This window comes from Pholis gunnellus (assembly GCF_910591455.1).
Source record: "Pholis gunnellus genome assembly, chromosome: 22".
Taxonomy (NCBI): domain Eukaryota; kingdom Metazoa; phylum Chordata; class Actinopteri; order Perciformes; family Pholidae; genus Pholis; species Pholis gunnellus.
In genome coordinates, this window is record NC_136549.1 from 10972892 (window position 1) to 10997664 (window position 24773).

The following is a 24773-nucleotide window of genomic DNA, read 5'->3' on the forward strand; positions in this document are numbered from 1 at the left end:
ACGCTGTTTTAGTACAAGCACCACCCGGCCTGTAGGGACACACAGGGGTATTAATAATTCACCCCTCAGGTCAGTCGTGGAGGTGGAACCTAAAAAAAAACCTTGCACAACAGGGAAAAGACAAGAGGCAAAAAAGGTGATTCTGAGGACAGAGTGAAGTCTGAAAGAAACATTAAAAATGTAAATGATAGGATGGAAGGCTGCACTCAATAGGGAATAGAACTTTTTGCAAGTGTTCATAAAAGCATTACACTTACCAAAAAATCATAGATCATCAGAGTTTAAAAGAAATGTATGATCACTACAATGACAATAATAGTAATAATAAGTTACACCTCAAAATTACAACCTTCAAATTAAAACAACCATCAAACTAAGACTTAACTGTCGTGGCTTTTTATTATTAAATTCCATTTATTTTGAAAGCGTAAAGATAATGAGAGAGAGAGAGAGTGTCATTCTTTTGAGGACAGTGCTGATGTCCAATCCGTGGGAGTCTTGCTGCACGGTTTGTTAAAGTTCCTACTAAAATGTCTTCTCTCCACAGTGATTAAGCCTGAAACGAGCTGCTTTGAGTGGAACTGAATTGAATTAAAACTGTTTTTAAACTTGTAACCTTCAATTCCAAGTTACACACAGCTGGTCAGATACGTTGCCATGTGGTCTGATAAGTGACTGACTAATACCATGAATGCACCATAATCTCAGCAGGGATCTTGCAAAAGCAAACAACTCCATCTGTTGGGAACTTTCACTAAGGATCTAACCCCTTCCCTCTTCCCCTCCTCCCTTCTCCCCTAACATTTCCTTACTGCTCCTTCCTACCTGTCCACTCAATCAATGTCCTCCTCTTGCCTTCCTTTCCCTTCCTCCGATCTTTACCTTCCATCCACCTCCCACCTTCCTTCCTTCCTTCCCTCCATCCTTCCTGTCTCCTCTCCTTGGTCCCACTCCTCCATGCCTCCATCTCTCCACCTAGGTGAATGATGCAGTAGGGTACAGGTGGCCCTGGGTGTATTTTGTCACCTTAATCATCATCGGATCCTTCTTTGTGCTAAACTTGGTTCTGGGGGTATTGAGCGGGTAAGGGCAAGGTTAAAGGTCACTTGAGACTAACTTCTTTCTTTCTCCTTTATGCCTTCATTCTTAGAGAGCTTTGCTGTTTGTTTTTTTGTCTACTTTCTGCTTCTGATAGTAGATGGTGTTTAAGTTTAGCAAGTGTGTACAAATCATGGACAGGGATGTGTTTTTAATATTACTGGTAGAGGTACAGTTTGAGGAGTATTACCAGCACATGTGGCACGAGGAAAATTGCAACCTGGCGGTGACATTCACATTGTGGATTCACAGATCTGAACTAGTTTAACTGCACAGACATTGTAAGTAGTTATCATTATCGCTGACTGTAGTGAAATCGTACTCCAGCATCTGGCTCTAGGACACTTCAACAGGACAGATGGGTATTGTTTGCCATAGAGACCATTTATATATTCCTTCTCAAAGTGGTTATACCAAAAAAGTCACACTCTTCACAACTCTACAGCGTTGCCTCCATAGAATAGCACTCGTACTATCATAAAGTGCCGTCATCTCAATTTAAAACAAGGAGAACCGTAAGCCAGCCGTATAAACTCAGGCTCCCAGTAAACACGGCCTAATATTACCAAATGACAGCTGTGTTTGTGAGCACTGTGAAGATATCGACAAATGCTTTGCAGCTCGCAGTCGGCTTTCAGTTTTTTGGGAACACATTAAAAAGTTAGGCTTGACCTTGTCTTAAAGGTAGAGGTTGTTGAAGTGCGGTTGTATGAGGAGCTTATCCACAGTCAGTGTGGTACACACAGTAGGCGGCGGTCGGTGCGCCCCTAGCTTAGAGTAACAGATAGGAGTACCAGCACGGGAGCAGCAAAAGGTGTTTTAGTCACCTAAAAGAAAGGCCCACCTAAAAGAATACATATCAGTTTAAGTGTACGATATATTTAGAATATTTTTACCGCTTTACCTACTTTAAAAACTGAAGCTCTCTTCAAAATGTTGGTGTTTTATTTAAAAGGATTAATTTAGATTCACCAAAGGGGGTATATATAATATAGACTAAATAAGTACTTCATACAACCCCACTTCAAACAAATCCAAACTATCCTTTTAATGCTTATCATTATTATTGGCAACATCCATTTTATAATTTACCTTTCCAGTTAATTACAATTTTGAATATTTGTTGTATAAGGAATCACAGCTAATGCGTGAAAACCTTCATGTCGGTTTATCCTCAACTTGTTTTGACGGTTTCTTCACAGGCCTCAGGTCCACGAGGACCTTGGGTAGGGAACAGGTTTAGGGGAGTGAAGTGTCTCACCCCTGACTGACTGACCCGAATCTGACTCTTGAAACCCAGCAGTGATGTGACAGCAGCATTGTGGGGAAAAATAATAGGGGTCTATCTGGTCCAAACAGCTTGGGGGGGTTTGGCTGTCTGACTCTTTGTCTGACTTCTGACTAATGATGCTGTCAACACACTACACGGCCTGACCTTTTACCAACTGCTTCCTCCGCGGAGTGTGTGTGCGGGTCTCAGATTGGCACACTAACTAATGGCTGAACAGGAAGAAGGAGAGCGACGGGCGTTGAGACAGAAACATTCGGGTGTGACCATGTTTGTCTGGATTTGAATGTAAATATAAAGAATGGGGCTAGAGAGAAAGAGAAGGGGTGGAAGAGGAAGAGGAACAGAAAGTGAAGTGGAAAAAGGAGAATCCAAAGGTAATTTAGGACAGAAAAATGAGATGAGAATGGGAAAATTGAGAGTGATTCCTCTGAGTTTTGCAGTCACACACACATAGATTACACACGAACACGGATCAATAAGGATTGGGTCTCCTGCTAATGTTCTGACTAGCGAGGCAGTAGCAGTTTATCCTAATGCCCATTGATCTGTGTGAGTGTTTGTCAGCTGTCTGTAGGTGTGATCTTTACCATCATTCCTCTAAATATCACACACACACACACACACACACACACACACACACACACACACACACACACACACACACATCCATGAACAGTCTCTCTCTTGTATTCTGTTCCAGACTATAGACTGTGAAAATCAATGAAATTGGCACATGGCGATCTATAGAGTTTCATTATGGATCCTGGTCTTGCTCTCCTGGGAGTTGGATTAAATCGATGTAATAGTTGCATAAAATCTGATTGAGAATATCAGATGAACCTTCGGATGAGTCTGAAACTTCCGTTGCTGCAAAAAAGTCTCAATTAATTGGACGTTGTTATTTGAAAGTATGAAGTTGCAAGAGCAGGGGACTCTACTGACCACTGATATCCTTATTCTAAATATCCACCGCAGGGAGCAAAGTTTACTTGTCAATAGACCATCGGATGTGGATTTGTATGCTTTTTAGCTGCAAATGGTCCCAAAGCCTCCCAGCTCCTCTCAGCTCTCATCCTAATGAATTATTTGGCTCCAACCTGACTTTAACCTTCCCCAAGTGCAGCGTTAAATCAACTGTCCCTTAACTCTTTCTTTTGTCCTGACACCTGGAAGTAATTTCACCGGGTTTCATCATAACGTTTTAATATTTCACACTCTCCTAACGTTGATTTTAGTTGTCTTAAATCATTTTCGCTTCAGTTCCCTTTGTCCATATCACCTCCAAAATCCTGAGAAACTTGAAAAAGCCGGCATCATACTGTATTAATAAGAATAAAGTAATAAATAAAAAAAGCGCTCTATAATAACTGACTATAGGAGTGTTAGAAAATGAGATGGATTTATTCATGTTAATTTTACATTTACACACATTGCAAAGTTTATGAGAAGATAATAAAGCTCTCGCTTTGACTGCATATCTTCATTCCGACCTGTGGCCAAAGCGTCTGGGTGGCGACAGAAAGAGTGAGCTGGCAGACAAAAGGTGAGGAGCTCAGTGACGCAGGGCGACCCCGGTGCAGAGCACACTTCTCCTCCAATTTGACCAGAGCAAGCTGAGGTGGCACAGCTGGTGAGGGATGCCCTCGCCCTCCCTCCCTCGGGGGTTTGTACCGAGCACATTTTGCAGCTGGCAGGAGACCCGGCGGTGGGACTGTAGAAACTACAACTCCCAGCAGGCTCGGGAGCACCTGTGGCGCTGTTGCCCTGGGACAGCAAGAATTAGATGACTAATCCGCATGAATTACAAAATAATCTGGACTAAATCACTTTCGGTCTATATATTATAGGACAAAACACCATACAATGTAATTATTACTATGGTAAGAGTGTATGACGGGTCCTCTAGCTGAACGTTTGTCACGTGGTCAGTCAGTAGGGGAGTCTCAACCATGTTAACCAACACATATACAGAACTGACTTGAACCGTATGTATCTGTTGGCCACTTGCAGATATATCCGGATGAATTTGATAGATTGAGATGTGAATCCGGTGTCTGCCCGGATGTGCTTTCATCTGTATTTGCATACTAACACCTTTTTCTCCTGGGCAGAGCTTCTCTCTCTTCACTTTACATTTGTTTTCTTTTCCTCTCTTTAGCAGGTTTTCCCTCCTTCCTGTCCTGACGCACTGTAAAATGTTCTATGTTGTATTGTCACATGATTAGTTTTGCAGCTCTTCAGTTTAGATTTTCAGATTCTTTTTCCCCCCCCTCTCTGTTTCTGGTTTCTCTCCCCTCCCCCCCCCTCCCCCCACGGTCTACTTCCCATCCCTCCATCCTGCTCCCTTCCTCCCAGAGAGTTTTCCAAGGAGAGAGAGAAGGCCAAGGCACGTGGTGACTTCCAGAAACTCAGAGAAAAACAGCAACTGGAGGAGGACCTCAAGGTAGGCTGTTCTCTCTGTTCTCTCTTCTGAAAGAGGCTGTACGATTCTTCACCACGAAGATTCACTGTGTATTACTGCCAGGCTTTCAAAAAAGGTGATTGACATTTAAGATGAGTGTCAAAGAGAAGTCAAAAACACCTCCATTTCAAGGCAGCTAGCATAGAAAGCAGAGCAGAGAGACTGAAGTTACAACAAAAGAGGAAACCAAAGAGACAAGTATACGATTTTAAATAAGTAAGATGTTGTAGTTGCACCTACTGTGTGTTCTTACATCATCTAAAGGTGTTTGGTAGAGGAAAATCAAGAAACATAAACAATTCTGAAACCTTTAAATCATAAAATTCCCAATTTATGTCAGATGACTGCAGTTTTGTTGATAAGAAGACTGCTTTCAATACTGCTGGCCAATCAGTATTTTCTGTGTGTGTGTGTGTGTGTGTGTACATACAGGGCTATTTAGACTGGATCACTCAGGCTGAAGACATTGACCCAGAGAATGAAGAGGAGGGCATGGACGATGATAAACCTAGAAACCGTGAGTACTACGGCGTGTGTGTGTGTGCGTGCGTGCGTGCGTGCGTGCGTGTGCGCGCGTGTGATTTATGAATTGTTGTTTGGTGGTATTGGCAGTTTTGGGTTGAGTATGACGTTGTGTGAGACAGCATGGCTGGATTGATCCTGTTTGTATCGGAAGATATTTGGTGCAACGTGCACACAAGAAGTCGTGAGGATAAGTGTACATACAGTATGTTTGCGTTGAACCTAATGTTTGGTCTTTCATCACATGGTAGTGGTTCATAGTCAAAGTGACTGACAGGCTGAAAATATGTTAATGTTGTCTGCTTGCTTTGGCTGAGAACCCTCCTGAGGTTTAAAACCGGTTTAGATATTAGTGGAATGTGTCAGACTGCAGCTAACAGCCTCTGGGCACACGCTCACATATACACGACAAACACACACACACACACACTGTAGGTATGCACCCTTAGGACTGTGTGTGTTTGTGTTCTGACAGAAATGTATACACACAAATTAACACTTCGTCTCTCTCCACAACACCTCCAGAGAGAGGCAGCCACAAATCGGTACATGTCTCCCCAGGACTGTGCTACATTTCCTGGGGGAGGAAAGGTATACCTCTGGCCTCTTTGGACCTGGAGGGTTAGTCTTAGAGAAGATAGATAGAACTCCAGATAGAGATGGTGAGGAAGAGAGGCAGGGATTTGACAAAATACTTCACTATTATTTACTGTTTAGTATGTACAGTGTGTACTGTGAACTATTTCGTCGGTGCTTGGAGCTCAGCTTCCTCACATTGATGATGAACGAATGATGAGGACTAAAGATGCAGAGCTGTGGCTCATACTGAGAAACACTAATGACTGCCAAGGGAAGAGGAAAGAAATAATAAATGATGATCTAATCTGTGAGTGAAGCTCGAGGAATTACCGCGACCCTATTTACATGAAAATAAGGCACAGTACCCCCGTGGCTAATCTAAAACGAATCTCCTTGTTATCACCTGTTATCGCTGCCCCGGGCCAATCAGTGGCAAAAACACAGCAGCAGTGGCTTGCATATGTTAACAAACAAACAAATACAGAACGTGGCCCCCCAATTGGGCCAATTTTGTGAAATGTCACATCACAATATTTAGATGCTTCTTTTCTTGATTTTCCCCCTCGTACTGTATCACTTAAACGATGTGCAATGTTCAGACAAGCCCTAGTTAGTTGTAGGGGAACACAAGACAGACTGTGTGAGTGCTCGATCCAGTCTAGTCCAATATAAGTATATGCTTATAACATATACGATAAAACAGATTTGCTTTAGAAAAAAACTATTTACGTTTAAAGAGTCAAGCTGTGGATATCAGTCAAGTGCAAGATTCAGTCCATTGCTTTTATTAAATGATATAACTTTGGCCAAAATGATTGATGTGTGATCAGAAGAAGTTCTCCATCAGAGAGATCAATCATCCCCCTCGTTTGTGTAGGTGGAAAATCATGTCACTGGCCCAACTCAACTCAGCCATATTGCTCTGTCTCCCTCTCTCCTCGATGGATGGCTCCTCCTCTGGGAAGATGAATGAGGGCAGTTTGTCCCTGCTGCACCAGACATTTTCCATAGACCGCACACACACACACACACACACACACACACACGCACACGCATGTCCTAAGAATGGACAGGACACTTAGAGAATAGAAGAAAGGGTAGGAGAGAGACAGATGGAAGGGAAAATAGATGCAGAGATATAAAAGAGGGATAGAAATATATAGAGAGAAGGAGTGTGTGTGTGTGACAGGGAGGGTATCTGGGACAGAGAACATTGTGAACAAGTCATATGAATGACCACACACACATACAGAGACCACACACAGCCTTGTCTTATCTATAATCCCATCTTTACATGAACAGCTACAGGGAATTGTGTGTGTGTGTGTGTGTGTGGGAGGGGGGGGGGGTGATCAGAGAACACCTCACAACTCCTCAAGGGAATCTGAAGGATGTGAAGTCTTCACTAAGTTATAAAACATATATCAATGAACACCACTTGCATAAGTAAAGCTTATACGATGCTTGAAGTGATCAGTGATTGGTTAATTGATGTGGATAACTGTGATTATCTACCGTGTGTGTGTAGCTGTATGACTGTGTCTTTGCATATATGCTGGTGTACTAGATGTTTGCTAGATTGAAAAAATGTGCAGAACCCATCGATAGACCTCCAGTATGGAGGAGCACGCCGACGGCTGTACGGGCTCACGACGACGCAGACAGTGCGAGAGGAAGGGGTGAAGTGGACTGAAAACAACAGCTTTTGAGTTTGCCAAGCGGACGGACAAAAGGATGGACGAATGTATTGCAATGTGCAGTGCTCAGTGAAAACAACCCAGCAACCTGCTGTTGAATGTCCACTTCCTCCACTCTCTAGAATCTGAATCCTCCCAATGAATTCAACCTGTTTCTGCTCTGTAGCGAAGAGAATGAGAAGGTTTTTAGTTCAAACACGATGGAAAAGTCTGGCAATGAAACAAGAGACTGGAAGTCTAAACGGTACGAGAGAGAAACAGGCAGTCATGTCTTCTTGCCAGTTATGCTGGTAATACATCTCGAATTACAGTAATAGCTCGAGTGATGCACTGAGGTGTGACTATGAAGACAGAATGTCATTTTTTTTTGCCGAAGCAATCATGTTTCTTTGCAACAGGTCGTGTATGTCAGCAGTGCCGGAACGAGCGCACGTGATTATTTGTGTTCGAATATACAGTTTGTGTGCATTTCCACGTTAGTGCCGCCTGTGGGTGCCTATTTGTGTGTATCCATGCGTGTGTGCGTGCGTGTGCGTGTGTCTTGTCTGTGTTGCTGAGCCGTGCTCTCTATCCCCAGGTAAGAGCCAGCGTTTTCAGTCCCTGCGTGGAGCCGTGAAGAAAAATGCGGCTTTCCTTCGTAAGGCGTGTGCGTCTGTCTGCATGGTCCAACGCTAGTTAAAGATTTACTGGAAACGTGATTCTAGACATGCAAGCGAACTGCACCTCCTCTCCTCTCTCCCTGTCCTCTCCCTCTCCCTCTCCTCTCCTCCTGCTTTGTAGTAAGCACCTTATTTCCAGTGGCTGCCTCTCAACACTGTAAAGTAGTTTGTTCTTATCGTCTTCCTGAACCTTCCACTGAACAATAATCTCCAGGCCATGTACACATTAATATTATCTCAGCAGTGGAGACAATATTGTGTGTCACCTTGACCGCGCTTCACGCTGTTTGATCCGCGTGTAATCTAAAAGACGAGAACCGTCAGTACAGTGATTAAGGACGGGAGGAGGAAACATCATTTCTGTATTGAGATGCAGCCACACTTTGTCCTTAATAGGTTCGTAGGAAAGGAAACCGTTCGCATCTGCCTGACTTTTCTGAAAAAATACCCCAAGAGGACAATGTCATCACAGAAAACAATTAAAGTGCGGTTTACACACTGCACATGACAACTAAAAACATTTATAGTATTTGTGATGTCACAGTCCTCTCTTTGTTGTTTCAGATTCCTTTCCCTGAAAATCCCCCTGCACTGTTGCTAGCCACGCTAGCTCTGATAATAAAAGATAACAGAGAAATAGCGAAACAAATTGAATTTTAGCCTTTTTTATAAGTTTCTCTCAGCACTTGTCATATTGTTGAGTAGACATGTAAGATACTTCTTTTTACCGACTTCAGTGTTGAGTGCTTACATGATAACAAGCCGCTTAAGGATTATTTATTTATTCATAATCCCTAATACAATGTGACAATTGCCTAGTGAGCAAAAAAAGAGAGACTAAAATTCAAAATACTACGGTATTGTATTACATTTCAACTGCATGAAAACCTCATGTTCTGAATATTGTGTCTAGGATGTGAACTGTGATTTCACAGTCACTTTAGGGCAGCTTGGTTCTGGAAATTTGGAATGCTTGAAATATCTATAAATGGCCAATGGAGATGATGGCATGAACAATAGATATCTGACTTAAGTCCTTTTTCGGTATGTTGACACGACACACACACACACACACACACACGTTTTTTTCCCCCAAGTACTGAATACTTTTGTCATCATTCAGTTCAGTACATTATGGTGTTTGGTTATTTTCAGTGCTGTTATTTAATATTTCAACTCATTCACTCATGCCAACATGGCTAAGAGTGAACGAGTCCCTCGGTTGAGTTGGTAAAAGTGTGACCCTTCCCTGTCTTCCTCGTTCCCTCCCTCCTTCCATCTCTCTCCCTCTCATGCTGCTCGTTCCTTCCTTCGCTTCTCCGTGTCTCAAGTCTTTTGGGTTTACTCTAACAATAGGTTTTAAACTAGTTCAGAGCTCCATTGAGGAGAAGGCACTCGGCTGGTTTTATATTTGAAAAGGCTTTAGCCTCGGGAGAGACCGGAGGGCCCCGAGTGCTTTTAACTAAGTAGCGTAGCAGCAGGTGTTATGTGTCGAGGTTGAGGAACATACAGCGTGTTCGCAGCAGAGGCCTTAATGTTCAGAGAGGCCGTCCTGATCTCTACAGCGCAGAATTCATCCATCACCAAGCATGTGGCAAAGCACAGTGTTCGCTCACTGTGGCTTACTTTGATGTATTATGTGAGCTAAGTGCTTACAAATAAAACACAGCTACAAAAAAAAAAGATATAAATATACATGTACAGGTTCTTAAACCTATGAATGCTGCAAATGTTATTTACTCGTATGTATTTAATCAATTATAAGAAAAAAACATCCTTTGTTATCTGCCTTGGTAGGCCCACAAAAAGATAGCTGTGCTTTATCGTCATTGTCAAAACCCTTTTTTTCTTGTTTTTATTAGTACGAGGATTGTCTTGATTCTTTTCTTTGCTTAACTTTATAGCCTATTTGTTTGGCACGGCATAATTCACTCATCTTTATTCATGGCCATATAGTTCATTGGCCATAGTTCACCATTATTCCTTTTTTGATGTGGAACTTAATCCTATTAGAAAATCTGCATTAATATTCTCATTAGCCATGCAGAAGGGCCAATGTCAGGGCTGAAAATTGTTATTGGAAAGCGATTTATAATACTGGAGCTGAGATAATAAAGCACAATTACAAGACAAGCTCTGTATTTTTGAGTTACTAAAATCAAGATTGTGATTATTCCGGGTTTTTTTTTTTTCAAATGCCCTCTCATCTTAAGTGCCCATCATGTCCCTTGGTTTCATGCTAAGAGTCGTTTTGCAAGAGTAGGTTTTGCTCTTTTTAACGCTAGATATTTTACTTTAATACAAGAGATGCATTGAGATTCATATCAGTGTCTGACTCAGGTACCCAGAGGGTGTTACAATAAGTGTTTGAGGTGACAGTGAAAGAGCTGCAGCTCATTCCCGCAGGCAGCCAAAGACTGACAGAAGCAATAAAAAGCAATGTATCACTTCATATCAGTCTCTGAACCAGCCATCCCCACATTCATCCCATTTTTTCCCCTCTCCTTCCAGCCATACCTCCCTCGATGCTCGCGTCACCCCCTCCCCTCAACGTTCCCCCTCATTTTCCTCTTTAACACTTTTCCATCCTTAACAGCCCATTTATATTACTCCTGTCCTTCCCCAACAGCTGTCTCTGCCTCCACCGTCCCAGCATCCTTCCGTCTTTATCCACCACTACAATTAAAATAAGGATAAAGTGACACATTTGCAGTCTCCTTGTGGCTTTATAAACAAAGACAGATTGGGCTCTGTGAGCTTCCTACCTGTTTATACAACTGCAAAAAAAGTGAATTAACTAATTTTCAGATGTTTGCGTTGACATAAATCCCGCCAAAGCTCTCACAGCGGGATTAAAGTTTAGAAGCCTGAATAAAAAGCATTACAGTTTTTTTTCTTTTTCAAACTTGGCTGCAATTAAGCTCAAACATCCCCCGCAAGGTTTGCAGACCAAAGACCAAAATCTCCAGCATGTGTTTTCTTTCAATCTCCATGAGCTATGAAATCACAAAAGGGTTTTGTTCAGATTTAGTTCACCTGGAATTTAGCAAACCTTCAGCTTAGAGGTGAAAACCCTTCCTAATAGCTGTTGCAGGGCTTGTGTCCCAGGAAGCCTAACTGGTAAATATTGCTGGTATGGAAACTAAGCGTGTAATTAGTTGAGGCAATAAGTGCAGATATATACTGTATAGATTTATAAAAGATTGCTTAATAATTTTATGGAAATCAGATGAGTTGATTAACAGAATCGAGTGCAGCCCTCAGTATTTACCGATACAAGTCTTGATGTACTTTGTAGCTTTTAAGTGTGTGTGTGTGTACTAATTCATTTGTAAAGTTGACGGACATTCTGGGGTCCACAATGATTTCAGCTCAAGGTTTAAAGCAATACAGTAAAAAAAAAACGGCACGAGATTGATTGTACAGCCCTTTTGACCTGGCCTGTTAATTCAGCTTTGTCTCTCTCTCTCTCTCTCTCTTTTTTTTCTGTCTTTCGTTCTATATCTGTCTCCTCTTTTCCTCGGGCTCCTTTCCGTCCCTCAGTGAGCATGCCAGCGAGTGAGAATGAATCAGTCAACACAGACAACGCCCCCGGGGGAGACGTGGAGGGGGAGACCTGCTGTACCCGGCTAGCGTAAGTACCTCACCTTCTCTCATACACAACCTCTTCTCATCCTTCTATTGCTCAGCTCTTTCTCTCTCTCTCTCTCTCTCTCTCTCTCTCGGTCACCTTCTGTCAATCTCAAGGATGAACTCTATCAAGCATCTTCCCCTGTGTTAGCACTTGAACGTTAGCCACGGCACAAGTGGCTCTGCCTTTCACTGATCTCACAAAGCCAGACCTCTGTCTCGTCAAGCTCACTGGCTAGAGGAGAGCAGAGTGACGGTGGGTTGTCATCGTACTCTAAACGGGAAAACTTGACAGGGAGAGCCATGGTGGATCTGAGGAGGCAGCTAAACCGAGTTGCTGTTTCCGGAGGAGGTCTTTTTTTTATTTTCACAGCTAATTAAATTACTCCTTCCCCCCAAAGAAATCTGTGACCTTGATGAAACGGGGGTCGGGCTAACAATAAACCACCGTGCTTTATTCTGTATTCTAGTACACTACAACGTAACAACACCATTGCAGTCTGACGTTGGTTCTAGTTGCTCGATCTTTTTTTTGTTGCATTGCTGAAAATGTTTGTGTGTTTAATCTTGTTTTTGGTCGTACAAAAAAGTACATTTTCACAAGTTGTGAAATACAGGTCTATAGTTTGTACATTACACTGTGTATTTTTAAGTTTTCCAGCTGGATTATGAAAAGGTTTCATACGTCAAAGCGTCGCAGAATTTGAACTTCTCTTGTAAAGTACTCGTCACAGAATATGTCTGAGACGTTCTTCACTGAAGGCATTCTGTACATTCATTAACAGAAGAAGAAATGAGAGAAGACGTCAAAAAACGTAGAAAAGCAGAAGATCTCTCGTGTCTCCGTCTCATCTAATCCATGTATTTTTTCCTTTTCTTCTTTTCTCCGCCTGTTTCTGCTCTTTCTCTCTCCCCTTTGTGTGTTTGTTAGTAAAGTGCTTTCCTCCTCCCCTGTGGGAGCTCACGAACAGCTGACTCACTTGCACCTGCTCCCCCCCTTCTCCTTTCATTTTTTTTTATTTTTTACATTATTCAAACAAGTGCATCGCTTTCTTTCTTAGACAGAAGGCCGCGCAGGAGCCGTGACCCCAGCGGGCCCACTTCAGCACACACACACGAGCAAACACACCTACATACAGAACGCTGCATCGCGGCGCACGCAGCAGAATAGAGTAGAACTGAATAGAGAAAGTCACTGTGCTGTGTGAAATACTTCAGAGGTCGACGAGAGACACAGGAGAGCCAGTGGGTACACTTCGATGGCACACTGTTGTTCATCTGCACTCTTGCTGTCCATCTGTTACGTCTGTCTTTATGTTGTTTGCGTTTATTTGTCCCATCAGACCAAGAACAACTCCGAACAAAAAAAAGCCAAATAGAAGCTATAGTGACACCAGCAAATTAGTCATTTGTATCATTCATTTAAAGCGTATGTTGCGCCATGTTGTAAATCGTTTTGTCTGTAAAATGAATTATAATTTCCCAGAAGCTTAGTCGACATCTTCAAATGTTTTTTGTTTTTGTCCAATCAACATTCCAAACCCCCAAAAATATGCACTAATAATGATAATGTAGGTCTACACTCAGCATCGAACTCCTTCTTTATGAACCACAATAGAGCTTCAGAGTTTGCACCTGCAATAGTCGTGCTTAAACAAGTGGCTTCCACTGTGATCGGAGCTTGCCAAGAAATACGAGCTCTCATCCTTCCTCCGTGAGACTGCAACAAGTCTGGCTCGGGGCATGTGCTCACACTATTAGGAGATAAATCTGCAGACTTTCAGTGTGTGTCAGTTCTTCTTCACATTGCTATGGAGACAGACCTCGGGGTAGGAGCTACTTCGACGCCCGCTGATCTCCATAATCGAGACGGACACATAGAGAGAAGAGACGCGTGTACTGTCAGCCTCCATATCCAGCCAGTCAGTCATTTTATTCTATCGTCGAGTCAGTCAGTGAGTCATTTCATTGCTTCAGTCAGTCAGCAGGTCATCTGCTTTTACAAACAAAGCCGGTGCACAGTTGCTCACAACAAGTCCCTTAAAGCTCATTACAGCATGTGATAGTACTGAGCTCTCTTTTGAGTCATTGAGCAACCTTTGGCTGAGAGAAGAGCGTCGGCCTATAATGTTGCCCCGTGGTCAGATCAGGTTACTCAAACACTATAGCAGATATGTGTCAAATTTCCACCGTGGGAATTTCTGTCCTGTTCCCTTCTTCTCTCCTCTTCTCTTCTCTTCTCTCCTCTCCTCCCCTCTTCTCTTCTCTCCTCTTCTCTTCTCTCCTCTTCTCTCCTCTTCTCTCCTCTTCTCTCCTCTTCTCTCCTCTTCTCTCCTCTCCTCTCCTCTTCTCCCCTCTCCTCTTCTCTTCTCTTCTCTTCTCTCCTCTCCTCTTCTCCCCTCTTCTCTTCTCTCCTCGTCTCTTCTCTCCTCTTCTCTCCTCTTCTCTCCTCTCCTCTCCTCTTCTCTCCTCTCCTCTTCTCCCCTCTTCTCTTCTCTCCTCTTCTCTTCTCTCCTCTCCTCTCCTATCCTCTTCTCTTCTTTTCTCTCCTCTTCTCTCCTCTTCTCTCCTCTCAGAGACAATGTCTTCCATAATCTCTTGTCCTCAGTACTTTATGTATGTACCTTTTGCTGTTACAGTGGTGAACAATCAACAGACATGTTTCTATTCACATACGTTGTGTTTTTTCACACCAGGACTGATTGGAGGAAATCCAAACTTGTAGCTTTTTTTCTTCTTTTGACTGGATTCCACTGTATGTATGTATATGTTCTTGGGGTGATTTGCTCAAAAGGAAAGAGGGCGAATTACTGATGTTCATTCAGTTCTGCAGAAAGAATACAAGACTGTCAGCTTTTATGCTTGATTAGTGTAGTCCACCTCTGAACTATCGTTTAAAGGTTCATTTGGTGATGTAAAGTAACTGCATTTACAAAAAGGCAGGGCATTCTGGGCCCACACTAAGTTGTTGAAGCAACATATTTGCTAACGCAAATATCACTTTCAAATCACCCCTTTCATGTTGTCTACCTGTCTGTGTGTGTTATGTGTGTGTGTGTGTGTATAATCCATTCTGTTTTCTGTGTTCCAGAAATAGGATCTCCAAATCCAAGTTCAGGTTAGTACATGTTATCATCGTCTTTCAATTCACCTGCTCTAATGTCTCTACTGCTGTGGTCGCTGGATGTGTGTGTGCGTGTGCGTGTGTGTGTGTGTTTTTTGCTTTTCTATAGTCATGCAAAAGAAACACAGACAAACTGACAGAGAGAGAGAGATAGAGAGCTTTGCTCTGTAAAGGAATAGTTCTGCTTTTAGAAAATAGTTTCTTTCTTGCAAAGAGTTAGACGAGAAGATCAATACTACTCTCATGTCTGTATGGTAAATACCAATCTACAGCCAGTTAGCTTAGCTTAGAACAAAGACTGGAAGCAGGGGTAAACAGCTAGCCTGGCTAAGTCAACAAGACCAGCCTACCAGCACCGCTAAAGCTCACTAATTAACATGATTTATCTCCTTTGTTTAATCCGTACAAAAAAACGCTTAAAAATGTCAAGTTATGGTTCAAGGGAGGTTATTGGCAAGCCTATTACTTGGCTGGGCACCATAATATTTGTTTTACCTTTGGACAGAGCCAGGTTGGCTTTGTCCACCTGTTTCCACTCTAAGCTAAGCTAACTGGTTGCTGGCTGTAGCTTCGTATATAACAGTGGATTTAATCTTCTCATCTAACTCGCTGCATGAAAGCAATTGAGGGTTTTTTCCAAAATTTTGAAAATATTCATTAAAGGAAATTGGGTCATTTTCTAAAAAATGAATGAGGTCTATTTATTCCTATCAGGGACAGTTGTTGTACATGTTAATATGAAAAAATGACTGTAGCGCGGGTTGTTTTGTAAGGCTACACAATACGATTCCTCAAATAACAATCATAGACATTAGAAATGTCTTTTTCTGTAGGAATGCATGTCCGCTTGTGTTGTGAGTTGTGTCTCGTGTAACATTCAGTGTGTGCATCGTGGAGAAGCCGCTGTGTGCCGTACATGACTCTAAATAGCTCATACGCACTCTGGTATAGGCAGGGAAGAACAACACTTCCTGGTGAGCTGTGAAATCTCCTTGCAACCATGTCTGTTGTTGTGGAGGAAGGGATTAAGGGTGAATAATCAATAGACACCCACAACAGAAAGAGACAGATGATTGATTAGGGCCGTTATGGTCTGGATTCATTTAGTTGTTATGAATAAAAGCTGATTGGTCTGATAGATTTCCTGATAGATTTTCTTGTAATTACACACCACTGTTTGCCTCTGTGCAAATACTGCACAAGAGTCTGGACGAATTTCAGTGGCACGATCATCGGTACATCAGTGTAGGTGAGTGTGTGAGAGGTGTGAAGCTGGCAATTACCAGAAACTATTTTTTAACAGTAGTGGGCAGGAAAAGTGCAAAAGACCTTGTGTACATAACAACACCGAACAACATCTTGAATTGTCTAAAAAAGAAAGACATTTTCTCCATTTGAAGCAGGAATTTCCCTTCAAGTGTGAATCACGGTGTGACATATTTCAATTTGTCCCTTCAATCATTTCAGAAGAATAAGCGTTGAAATGGTGCATATCTCGTTCTGCAACAAAGCTCATCATACTGGCTTTTTCTTGGTGTGAAATGTCTTTGAGGATGACTAACCGCTCCACAGCTCAACAAGAGACTACCACCGGTCAAGGGATGATGTCATCACTACTTTGTCGACAGACTAATTGACTCTTTTCTTTTTCTTCTCTCTCATCCGCTGTTTGTTTCTTTTGATAATGATTTCGTTTTTTCCCTTCTTTCTTCTCTCATGGGCCCTCTCCTCTTTCTTTCCTCCCTCGTCTGCTTCTCTGCTCTCTTTCCCACGTCCCTCCTTTTCCCCACCTGTCCTCTCTCCCTTCCCTACTCACCTCCCCATCTCTCAATCTCTGCTTCTTCCTCCTCAGTCGATACTCTCGGAGGTGGAACAGGCTGTGTAGGAGGAAGTGCCGGGCAGGGGTCAAATCGCAGGTTTTCTATTGGCTGGTCATCTTCCTGGTTTTCCTCAACACTCTGACCATCGCCTCTGAACATCACCAGCAGCCTCAGTGGTTAACAGATGTACAAGGTACGTGAGCACACGTTTTATTCTTCCCTTGTTTCCTCTTCCCTCTTTTCTTACTCTCCTGTCTTTCCTCCTCCTCAGACATAGCCAACAAGGTGTTGCTAGCACTCTTCACTGGTGAGATGCTGTTGAAGATGTACAGTCTGGGTCTGCAGGTCGGTGGCTAAGCATTATTTTCCTCAAAATAGGTTGCATGGGAAAATATTGTATTGTTTGTCAAGAGAAATGTAAACTCCCTTAAATTTTGCTCCTCTCTGAACTCTCCACAGGCGTACTTTGTTTCGCTCTTCAATCGCTTCGACAGCTTCGTAGTGTGTGGAGGAATTCTTGAGACCATTCTGGTGGAAACCAAGGTCATGTCTCCTCTCGGCATCTCTGTGTTGCGCTGCGTACGCCTGCTGAGAATCTTCAAAATAACCAGGTTAGTTTAGACGTTTTGAATATCGACGATTATTGAGTATCCCGTTGCCCTTCCGCACACACATACATTAACATTTGAAAGTCGCCTCTTGCTGCACTGGATACTGAAACACACTTGCAACTATTGTATTGCCAAATGTCCTCAGGATGCTCATAAGAAAGGAAATATTTAGTTATCTTCTTTTACACCTATATGTACTTCTGTTTGTGAGCATGCACACATGTTAACCGGATGTCTCTCCCACAGATACTGGAACTCCCTGTCCAACCTGGTGGCCTCCCTTCTAAACTCTGTTCGCTCCATTGCTTCCCTGCTGCTCCTGCTCTTCCTCTTCATCATCATCTTCTCCCTGCTCGGCATGCAGCTGTTTGGGGGGAAGTTCAACTTCGACGAGACCAGACGCAGCACCTTTGACAACTTTCCCCAGTCCCTGCTCACCGTGTTTCAGGTAATGATACTGCAAATATTTCTGGTCTGCATCTTGTGTTTGTTTTTCTTCCATCTGGGTCTGTCTTCTATTCTCAGCTTGTGTCCATGAAATGATGACTGATTTTCTCAAGATTTGAATTTCTTTCTTTCTCCACAGATCCTAACGGGAGAGGACTGGAACTCTGTGATGTATGATGGTATCATGGCGTACGGTGGACCGTCCTTCCCCGGCATGCTGGTCTGCATCTACTTCATCATCCTCTTCATCTGCGGAAACTGTATCCTGCCTCAACTGAGCCCAACATAAAGTAGCTACATAACAGCCTATATGAAGTGGATCTGAAGAGAGGTGGAGGGGCGATGAGTGATGACAAGAACCAAAAAATCAAAAGTCTGGAGTCTTGTGTTCTGATTCTGTTAAATTGCATCCTATCAACCACATAACATTGGGTCTGGTTGTGATTTGAATTAAATCTTACCCCTATTTAGGATGTGGAAGCAGGAGGGAAGGGTCTGTTTTGTATGACATCACTCATGAAGCCCTCACTTAGTTTCTCTACTCTAACAGTTCAGTGTCTTTCAGATGCAGAAAGATTTCTAATTATCCACTTAGTCTACACAGGAACATTTGCAACCAACCACACACATGATCTGGTCAGCAACATCCTTAGCTTCAACCCTCTGAACAGATATCTTACTGAATGTCTTCTTGGCCATTGCTGTCGACAATCTGGCAGACGCTGAGAGCCTGACATCCGCCCAGAAAGAGGAGGAAGAGGAGAAGGAGAGGAAAAAGCTTGCCAGGTAAAGCAGAAAGAGAAAGAAAGACAGGGAGACGGTTGGCTGACGATAAGTCTGAGAAACACCAGAAACAAACGGTCGGGAGAAAGAGAGGGAGTGAGAGAGTTCTCCCAACCTCAAGGCAATTATGCCGAGAGGCATTTAAGGATGCGGATACTGGAGCCTCGAAATCAAAGTACTAAAAATGCTTAACAATTAGAACATGAACATATTATTATGTTTTAGAGACACGCTGACATTTGTCTGCTTTGCTTTTTCGTCTAAACCAATTTTATTGGGTAATTTCAGCGCCTCATTCAGTACAGAAGGTAATTTGTCAGCAATGGTAATGTGAGATCTCAGAGCAGCGGAGGATGATAGTGTCCCCCTCAGTGGCACAAATCATTAAATGTCTCCTTTTTGGTTGCAGCCTGTATTGATCTGTGAAAAAAAGTGTGATGGAAAACAACCACTTGAGTGCGCACTCTGTGTTTGACTGTGATTATAACGGCACTGTGATTGAACTACTCCCCGTCATTGAAAATCTAAGTGTTTATTTATTTAGTTCATTTAGATGTGATTCGATGGGGCTGACATCGCTAGGGTTAAGAGAAGGGGGAAAGATGCTAATCTTCTTCTCCTCCCTCTGTCTCCAGGTTGGCCTGTCCAGAGAAACGTCATGCCAACGAGAAGCCGCCTCTGGAGGAGGAGAAGAAGAAGGAGAAGAAGAAGAAGAAGGAGAAGATAGAGCTGAAGTCCATCACCTCTGATGGAGAGACAAACACTGCTACTAAGGTACACACACACACACACACACACCTCAAGAAAGACCAAAGTAATAACAGACCTCAAACAGCACAAGTGTGCGTGTTGTCAGAGAAATTAATGAGTTAAATAAATACAATGCTCTCTGTCTCTGCAGATTACCATGGATGACTACTGTGCAGATGAGAGTGAAGAGAAGAACCCATACCCGGCCAATGATTACACAGGTAACCCACAAACCAGGTCGATGTCATGTGTTTATGGAGGAGTGATTAGATTAGATAAATCCAGATTAAAATGTTTTTCTTAAAACAAGGTTGCTGTCATACAGACTCGTGGCTTTTACAGGAGAATGTAAAAATCGGTTCACAATCTCTCAGTTCGTGGCAGCTTGGATGTTTACGACATTACGGCTGATAATAAAAATTCTCGATTCAGAATTTAAATGGGATTTTTCACTTCTGGAACCTTCCTTTCTGGCACGGCTGGCTAGTGATATCTTATATCCAGCAATGTTTTGGTCTTTATTTTTACATATTTAACGAGGCTATTTTTGTCACTTTTCTTCAAAGTAGATATGTTCACAAACTTCAGTATTACCAACATGTAAATACACAAAGCTGCTCAACAACCGTGTTTTAATGCGTTGCTTAATATCAGTGTCAACAGGTTGCAAATGTTCCTTTGTGTGACTTTCTGCTGAGGCACATAGACTTTAAAACTTTAAGCCAGGCTCCACTTATTGTCAGCATTTAATTTCCTCCTATTTACGATTAACTATTTGCTTTTTCTTCCCTCTCATCAGGAGACGATGACGACGAAGAGCCAGAGATGCCAGTGGGCCCGAGGCCGAGGCCGCTCTCCGACATTCAGCTGAAGGAGAAGGCCATTCCCATGCCTGAGGCTCGCGCTTTCTTCGTCTTCAGCCACACCAACAAGTAAGAGGACACTTATGCCTGACCTTCATTTCTTCCCCTCCTCTCTTCTGTTTTTATCTAATCTGTCCGTCTCCCCCCGTATTTTTCCATCCTATTTGTTCCCTTCTCTATCTGATCGTATAAAATGTCCTATTATTATCGTAACAAGTGACTCAAATATGTTTTTCTCACTTTGTTTTTTTAGATTCAGGGTTCTTTGCCATAAGATCGTCAACCACAACATCTTCACCAACCTCATCCTCTTCTTCATCCTGCTCAGCAGCATCAGTCTGGCAGCAGAGGACCCGGTCAAGAACGACTCCTTCAGAAACCAGGTAACACACACACTATAAAAAAAAAACTTGTATTACAGTATAAATACAGTATAGACACATATTAGGCCGACTGTACATTAAGGCACAGACAGAGGCAAACATTGTAGTCATCATTAGTTGCCCACACACACTCATTCTGTACTAAAGGGATTATAGCCGACAGCAACATATAGAGGAACCGAAGCTTATTGTGACTGGTCTGTTACACTTAATGAGATTTCTTCCAGAGTACTGTAACCAAGATTAACTACATGTTAAGAAGATGTGAAGCGCCTGTTCAGCTTTGTCTTGTCAATTTAACTTTTTTTTTATTGAGCCAGGCTGGCAACTTAACATTAACACGTGCAGCCAAGAAATATGGTTAAAATGTTTTACTGTTTTACTATCCCCCATTTAACCAAGACTGTATGAAGTGTATTAATAAGAAGTGGCATATATTGATTTGCATACAGCAGCTGAGACTGTATACTCTGCCTTAGGCCAAACTGTTAAATGTCAAAACATGTACTATATGTGTCCATGGAGACAATGTCTTCACTGCAGGTATAGAGCATCACCATATAGCTTATGTATTAATGTTGTTTAGTGTTTATGGGTGTCATTTGTAAGCTCAAGTCTAATGTAAAGACTGAACTCTGTGTGTTTGTGTATTTGTTCTTCTCTCAGTCAGCAACATCCCCTCTGGGCTATTAAAGATCTGCTTTATTGTGTTTTCCTTGGCGATGGTATAGGCGGCTGGATATTAGTCTACCTCAATGGAACTTAGTCTGAAACCTTATTATAGCGTATTATACATCCTGTTTTTCAGATGCTGCTCTGTTTTCAAAGTCTATTTTAGTCCAATCGGAATTCATTATCCTTGGACCTGAACCTCAGCTTTATTATTTGTTGTGGAGTCATCCAGGACGATGCTACAGCTGACCATAAGTTCAGCCTCAACCCCCGGAAAAACTGCACTTCCTCCTGTTTCTCTCTTTGTTTTTAACCATGTAAACGATTCCATGGAAGCTTAGACCTTTTACGCAGTTGTTTTCTTACTGGTCGAATCTAAAATTGGCCAGGTCGGCTTACATTGGGTTAAGTTTTAAAGGTTGCTGAATTCATTCAGCCTTGGAACGTGTTGTACAAGCTCGGTCACAATTTTGTCTTAGGGTTAGTATTATTACAAATACAAAGGATGACATAATGAAAGCCATTGAATATTGTTTTAATCCCTGTAATGATATTGTGTAGTGTACATTAGTCCTCATGGTAATGGTATCCCTGAACTAAAAACAATGACTCCCTTTGTTGCTTTTTTAGATCCTGGGCTATGCAGACCATGTCTTTACTGGACTCTTCACCATAGAGATCATTCTTAAGGTAGTATTTAATGTTTGTGATGTACAATAAGGGGTCCTTATTATCTGTAAGTGCTAAAGTATTACATTCACGAGATCCCAAACGTATTTTTACACAGCTTCCACGTGTATGATAGCAATAAATAGTCATTCAAATATCTTCAAGTATGTGTCCTTGGTAGTAAACCCTCACTTAAAAAAAGTTAAAACAATGACCAGCTACTCTCAGATAATATTAAATCCCTGCTCAGTGTTAAAGATAAGGCAGTCGGTATCACTATGCATCATATGTGCTCCCCATGTACACTACTAACCTGTGATTTAGCCTCTTTAGTTGACTCTAAATCATGAACTTTGACCCCTACAGATGACAGCCTATGGGGCCTTCGTCCATAAAGGTTCATTCTGTAGAAACTATTTCAATATTTTGGACCTGGTGGTTGTCAGTGTGTCTCTCATCTCCTCTGGAATACAGTGAGTGCAATTTAATGTTTGCTCATGCATGTTTTATACTGTTGTCCCAGTTAAATCGTTCGCTGCTTCAGCATATTTTAATCAAAATTGTGTGCACTGATACAACCAACGATTTTTTTTTTTGGCAGCGATTCCAAGCGACTTCACCAGCGAAGCTTAGAATATCATCAAACATACATTTGTGCTATTACATGTCAAAGGACCGGACTAGGCAGCCAGATAATGACGAGTGCATGAGACACTAGTCCAGTCCAAGAACACATAAATCAAGTGGTAAAGTGAGGAAAACGATTGTGTTAATGTAAATTGCCCCATGCTTCACACTTCCCTCTATTCTCTAACTATTTTACACTTCATTACTCCAGTCCCCCTTTTTTTCTCTTTGTGATGTTTATTAAATATTTTCACTGCTTCTTGTAGCAATTAACTCCTTGAAATGCTGTGATATTTCTGATGTTTAATATGCTATGCTACACTCTCTGTCTCTAATGCTTAATAGACTAGACTTCTCGACGTAAGTCCATATTAGTCCGCATTAATAACCCCCTTAACAAACCTTCACCTTAACTGTGTAAAGCTGTCACTCTTTTGATTTGGTGTTTCTACGGCCTTGGAGAGTTTTAGTCGAAGCCTTCGTCAGAGCAAGGGAAACAAACACAAGGCTGTAATCTCTGATGTTAAGAACAGGCGAAGGTTTAATGGGATTATACTGTAATGATAATAAATGGGTGATTTGCTATTACAAACACACGGAAGGCTTTTGCACCAAAAATATCTCTATACAGGCATCAGCATAATTGCTTTTGATGCAGAGATTGTTTTTTTTTTCTGGGGGGAGTGGTTCCCCCTGTGTCCTCTAATGTTATAGCTACCCGTCACATCTAGTTAATATGTTTGGTAATCTACTCTTTGACATATTTGTATGTCTCAGTTGTCATGTTTCTGGATAGGCTGAACTCTCCTGGGCAATAGAAACGGCACCTTAATGCTCAAACTCAGTGGTTTTCTCCTGTTAAAAGTAGCAAGTGTGTGGGATTCTTCTTGAAAACATTACAGTCAAATGAATTGTGATGGTGCTGCATTTAGTGGCGTCTATAAACCGATTGTTTTTTTTGCTCCAGTCTCAGTATTTACTGCACATTTTCCTTCAGTACTGTGACTACCCAATATCTCTCTGGGGATATACTTTAAATGTATACCTCTCTCGCCATGTTTCCATTTACGTATCTGTGCACGTTGACGTAAAGCAAAACTTTATAGAGATGTTAGTCATTTAATATGCAAATGAGCAGTTGCAAATATCCTGTGTAGTCTCGTGATATTGTGTGTTGACAGCGTGAAATACGGCGAACATGGGTTCACATAATAGAGCTGTGGCAGTGTGGCTGGTTTGATACTTTTTTTCTTTTTATGGAAACGATTTAGAATCAAATAGTGTGTAACAGGTTAATCTTTCCCTTCAACCCAGTTAACTGAAGCACAACTTTTGTATTTTTGCTACATTTAAAAACCTTTCAAATTCACTTCACATTTGTCTGGATTGTATCACTATAAGATATCTTCACAGCTGGTTTGACTGATATGTTGCTGATGAAAATCCCACTCCACATGAACTACCTTTAACTGCCCTTGAACTTTACCTTCCTGTGTAAAATGTGGCACAACGGGTCTTTCCTTACTTTCTGTTTAAAAGTCGACACAGAGTAATGTCACTCCCTTTAAATCACTCCTTTAACCGTCTAAAAAGTCACTCCCTTAAAAGGATACATTGACATTTTGAATCCACTTTTTTTTCCCCTCTGCCTTTGTGACACCGTAGGAAAAAGTTTTTGTATTTGTTCTTCAGTTAACTGAATGACTGGCTTATTAGCTTTCCACACTGAAATTAAAGGTAAAAGAATATGGCAAGCTGGAATTGTATCACGTTTGACAGCCGTTAGCGTCACACAGTAGTAACACACTTGGGAGGCCTAGTTCAGATGACCAAAGGACCAATGTTCAAGCTTTTTCCAAACATTTATTGTAAAATTCAAAATGTCAAGGTATTCATTTGATTCCTTTGGTTAGTATGTTAAAACCTTTTCCTTTGAACCATGTTCTTTAAAAGGTCACACGCTGTTTGATCTTTGGCTTAAACTGACACTCTCTTACAGCACAATAACTCTGTTTGCCTGTTTGTGTTTTTGTGTTGGTCTACCTGTGTTGTACTAGTATGTGTTTGTCCATGAAGCACATGTATTT

The 24773-nt window shown here is 41.9% G+C and overlaps 1 protein-coding gene across 1 annotated transcript in view; it reads left to right on the forward strand.

Annotated features, from left to right (window-relative positions):
* Window positions 1-24773, forward strand: part of cacna1c (calcium channel, voltage-dependent, L type, alpha 1C subunit) — a gene marked incomplete at both ends in the record, with an annotated part of 164460 nt that overhangs the window by 112636 nt on the left and 27051 nt on the right. Inside the window, 17 exons of the mRNA XM_079183765.1 lie at window positions 4745-4832; window positions 5283-5367; window positions 8226-8294; window positions 11851-11941; window positions 15029-15055; window positions 16914-17074; window positions 17153-17226; window positions 17341-17492; window positions 17739-17940; window positions 18079-18199; window positions 18611-18725; window positions 19358-19496; window positions 19624-19693; window positions 20272-20404; window positions 20589-20718; window positions 22021-22080; window positions 22426-22532. Of these exons, the coding sequence (XP_079039891.1) occupies window positions 4745-4832; window positions 5283-5367; window positions 8226-8294; window positions 11851-11941; window positions 15029-15055; window positions 16914-17074; window positions 17153-17226; window positions 17341-17492; window positions 17739-17940; window positions 18079-18199; window positions 18611-18725; window positions 19358-19496; window positions 19624-19693; window positions 20272-20404; window positions 20589-20718; window positions 22021-22080; window positions 22426-22532 (1824 nt within the window). The remainder of the gene's footprint in view (window positions 1-4744; window positions 4833-5282; window positions 5368-8225; window positions 8295-11850; window positions 11942-15028; window positions 15056-16913; window positions 17075-17152; window positions 17227-17340; window positions 17493-17738; window positions 17941-18078; window positions 18200-18610; window positions 18726-19357; window positions 19497-19623; window positions 19694-20271; window positions 20405-20588; window positions 20719-22020; window positions 22081-22425; window positions 22533-24773) is intronic.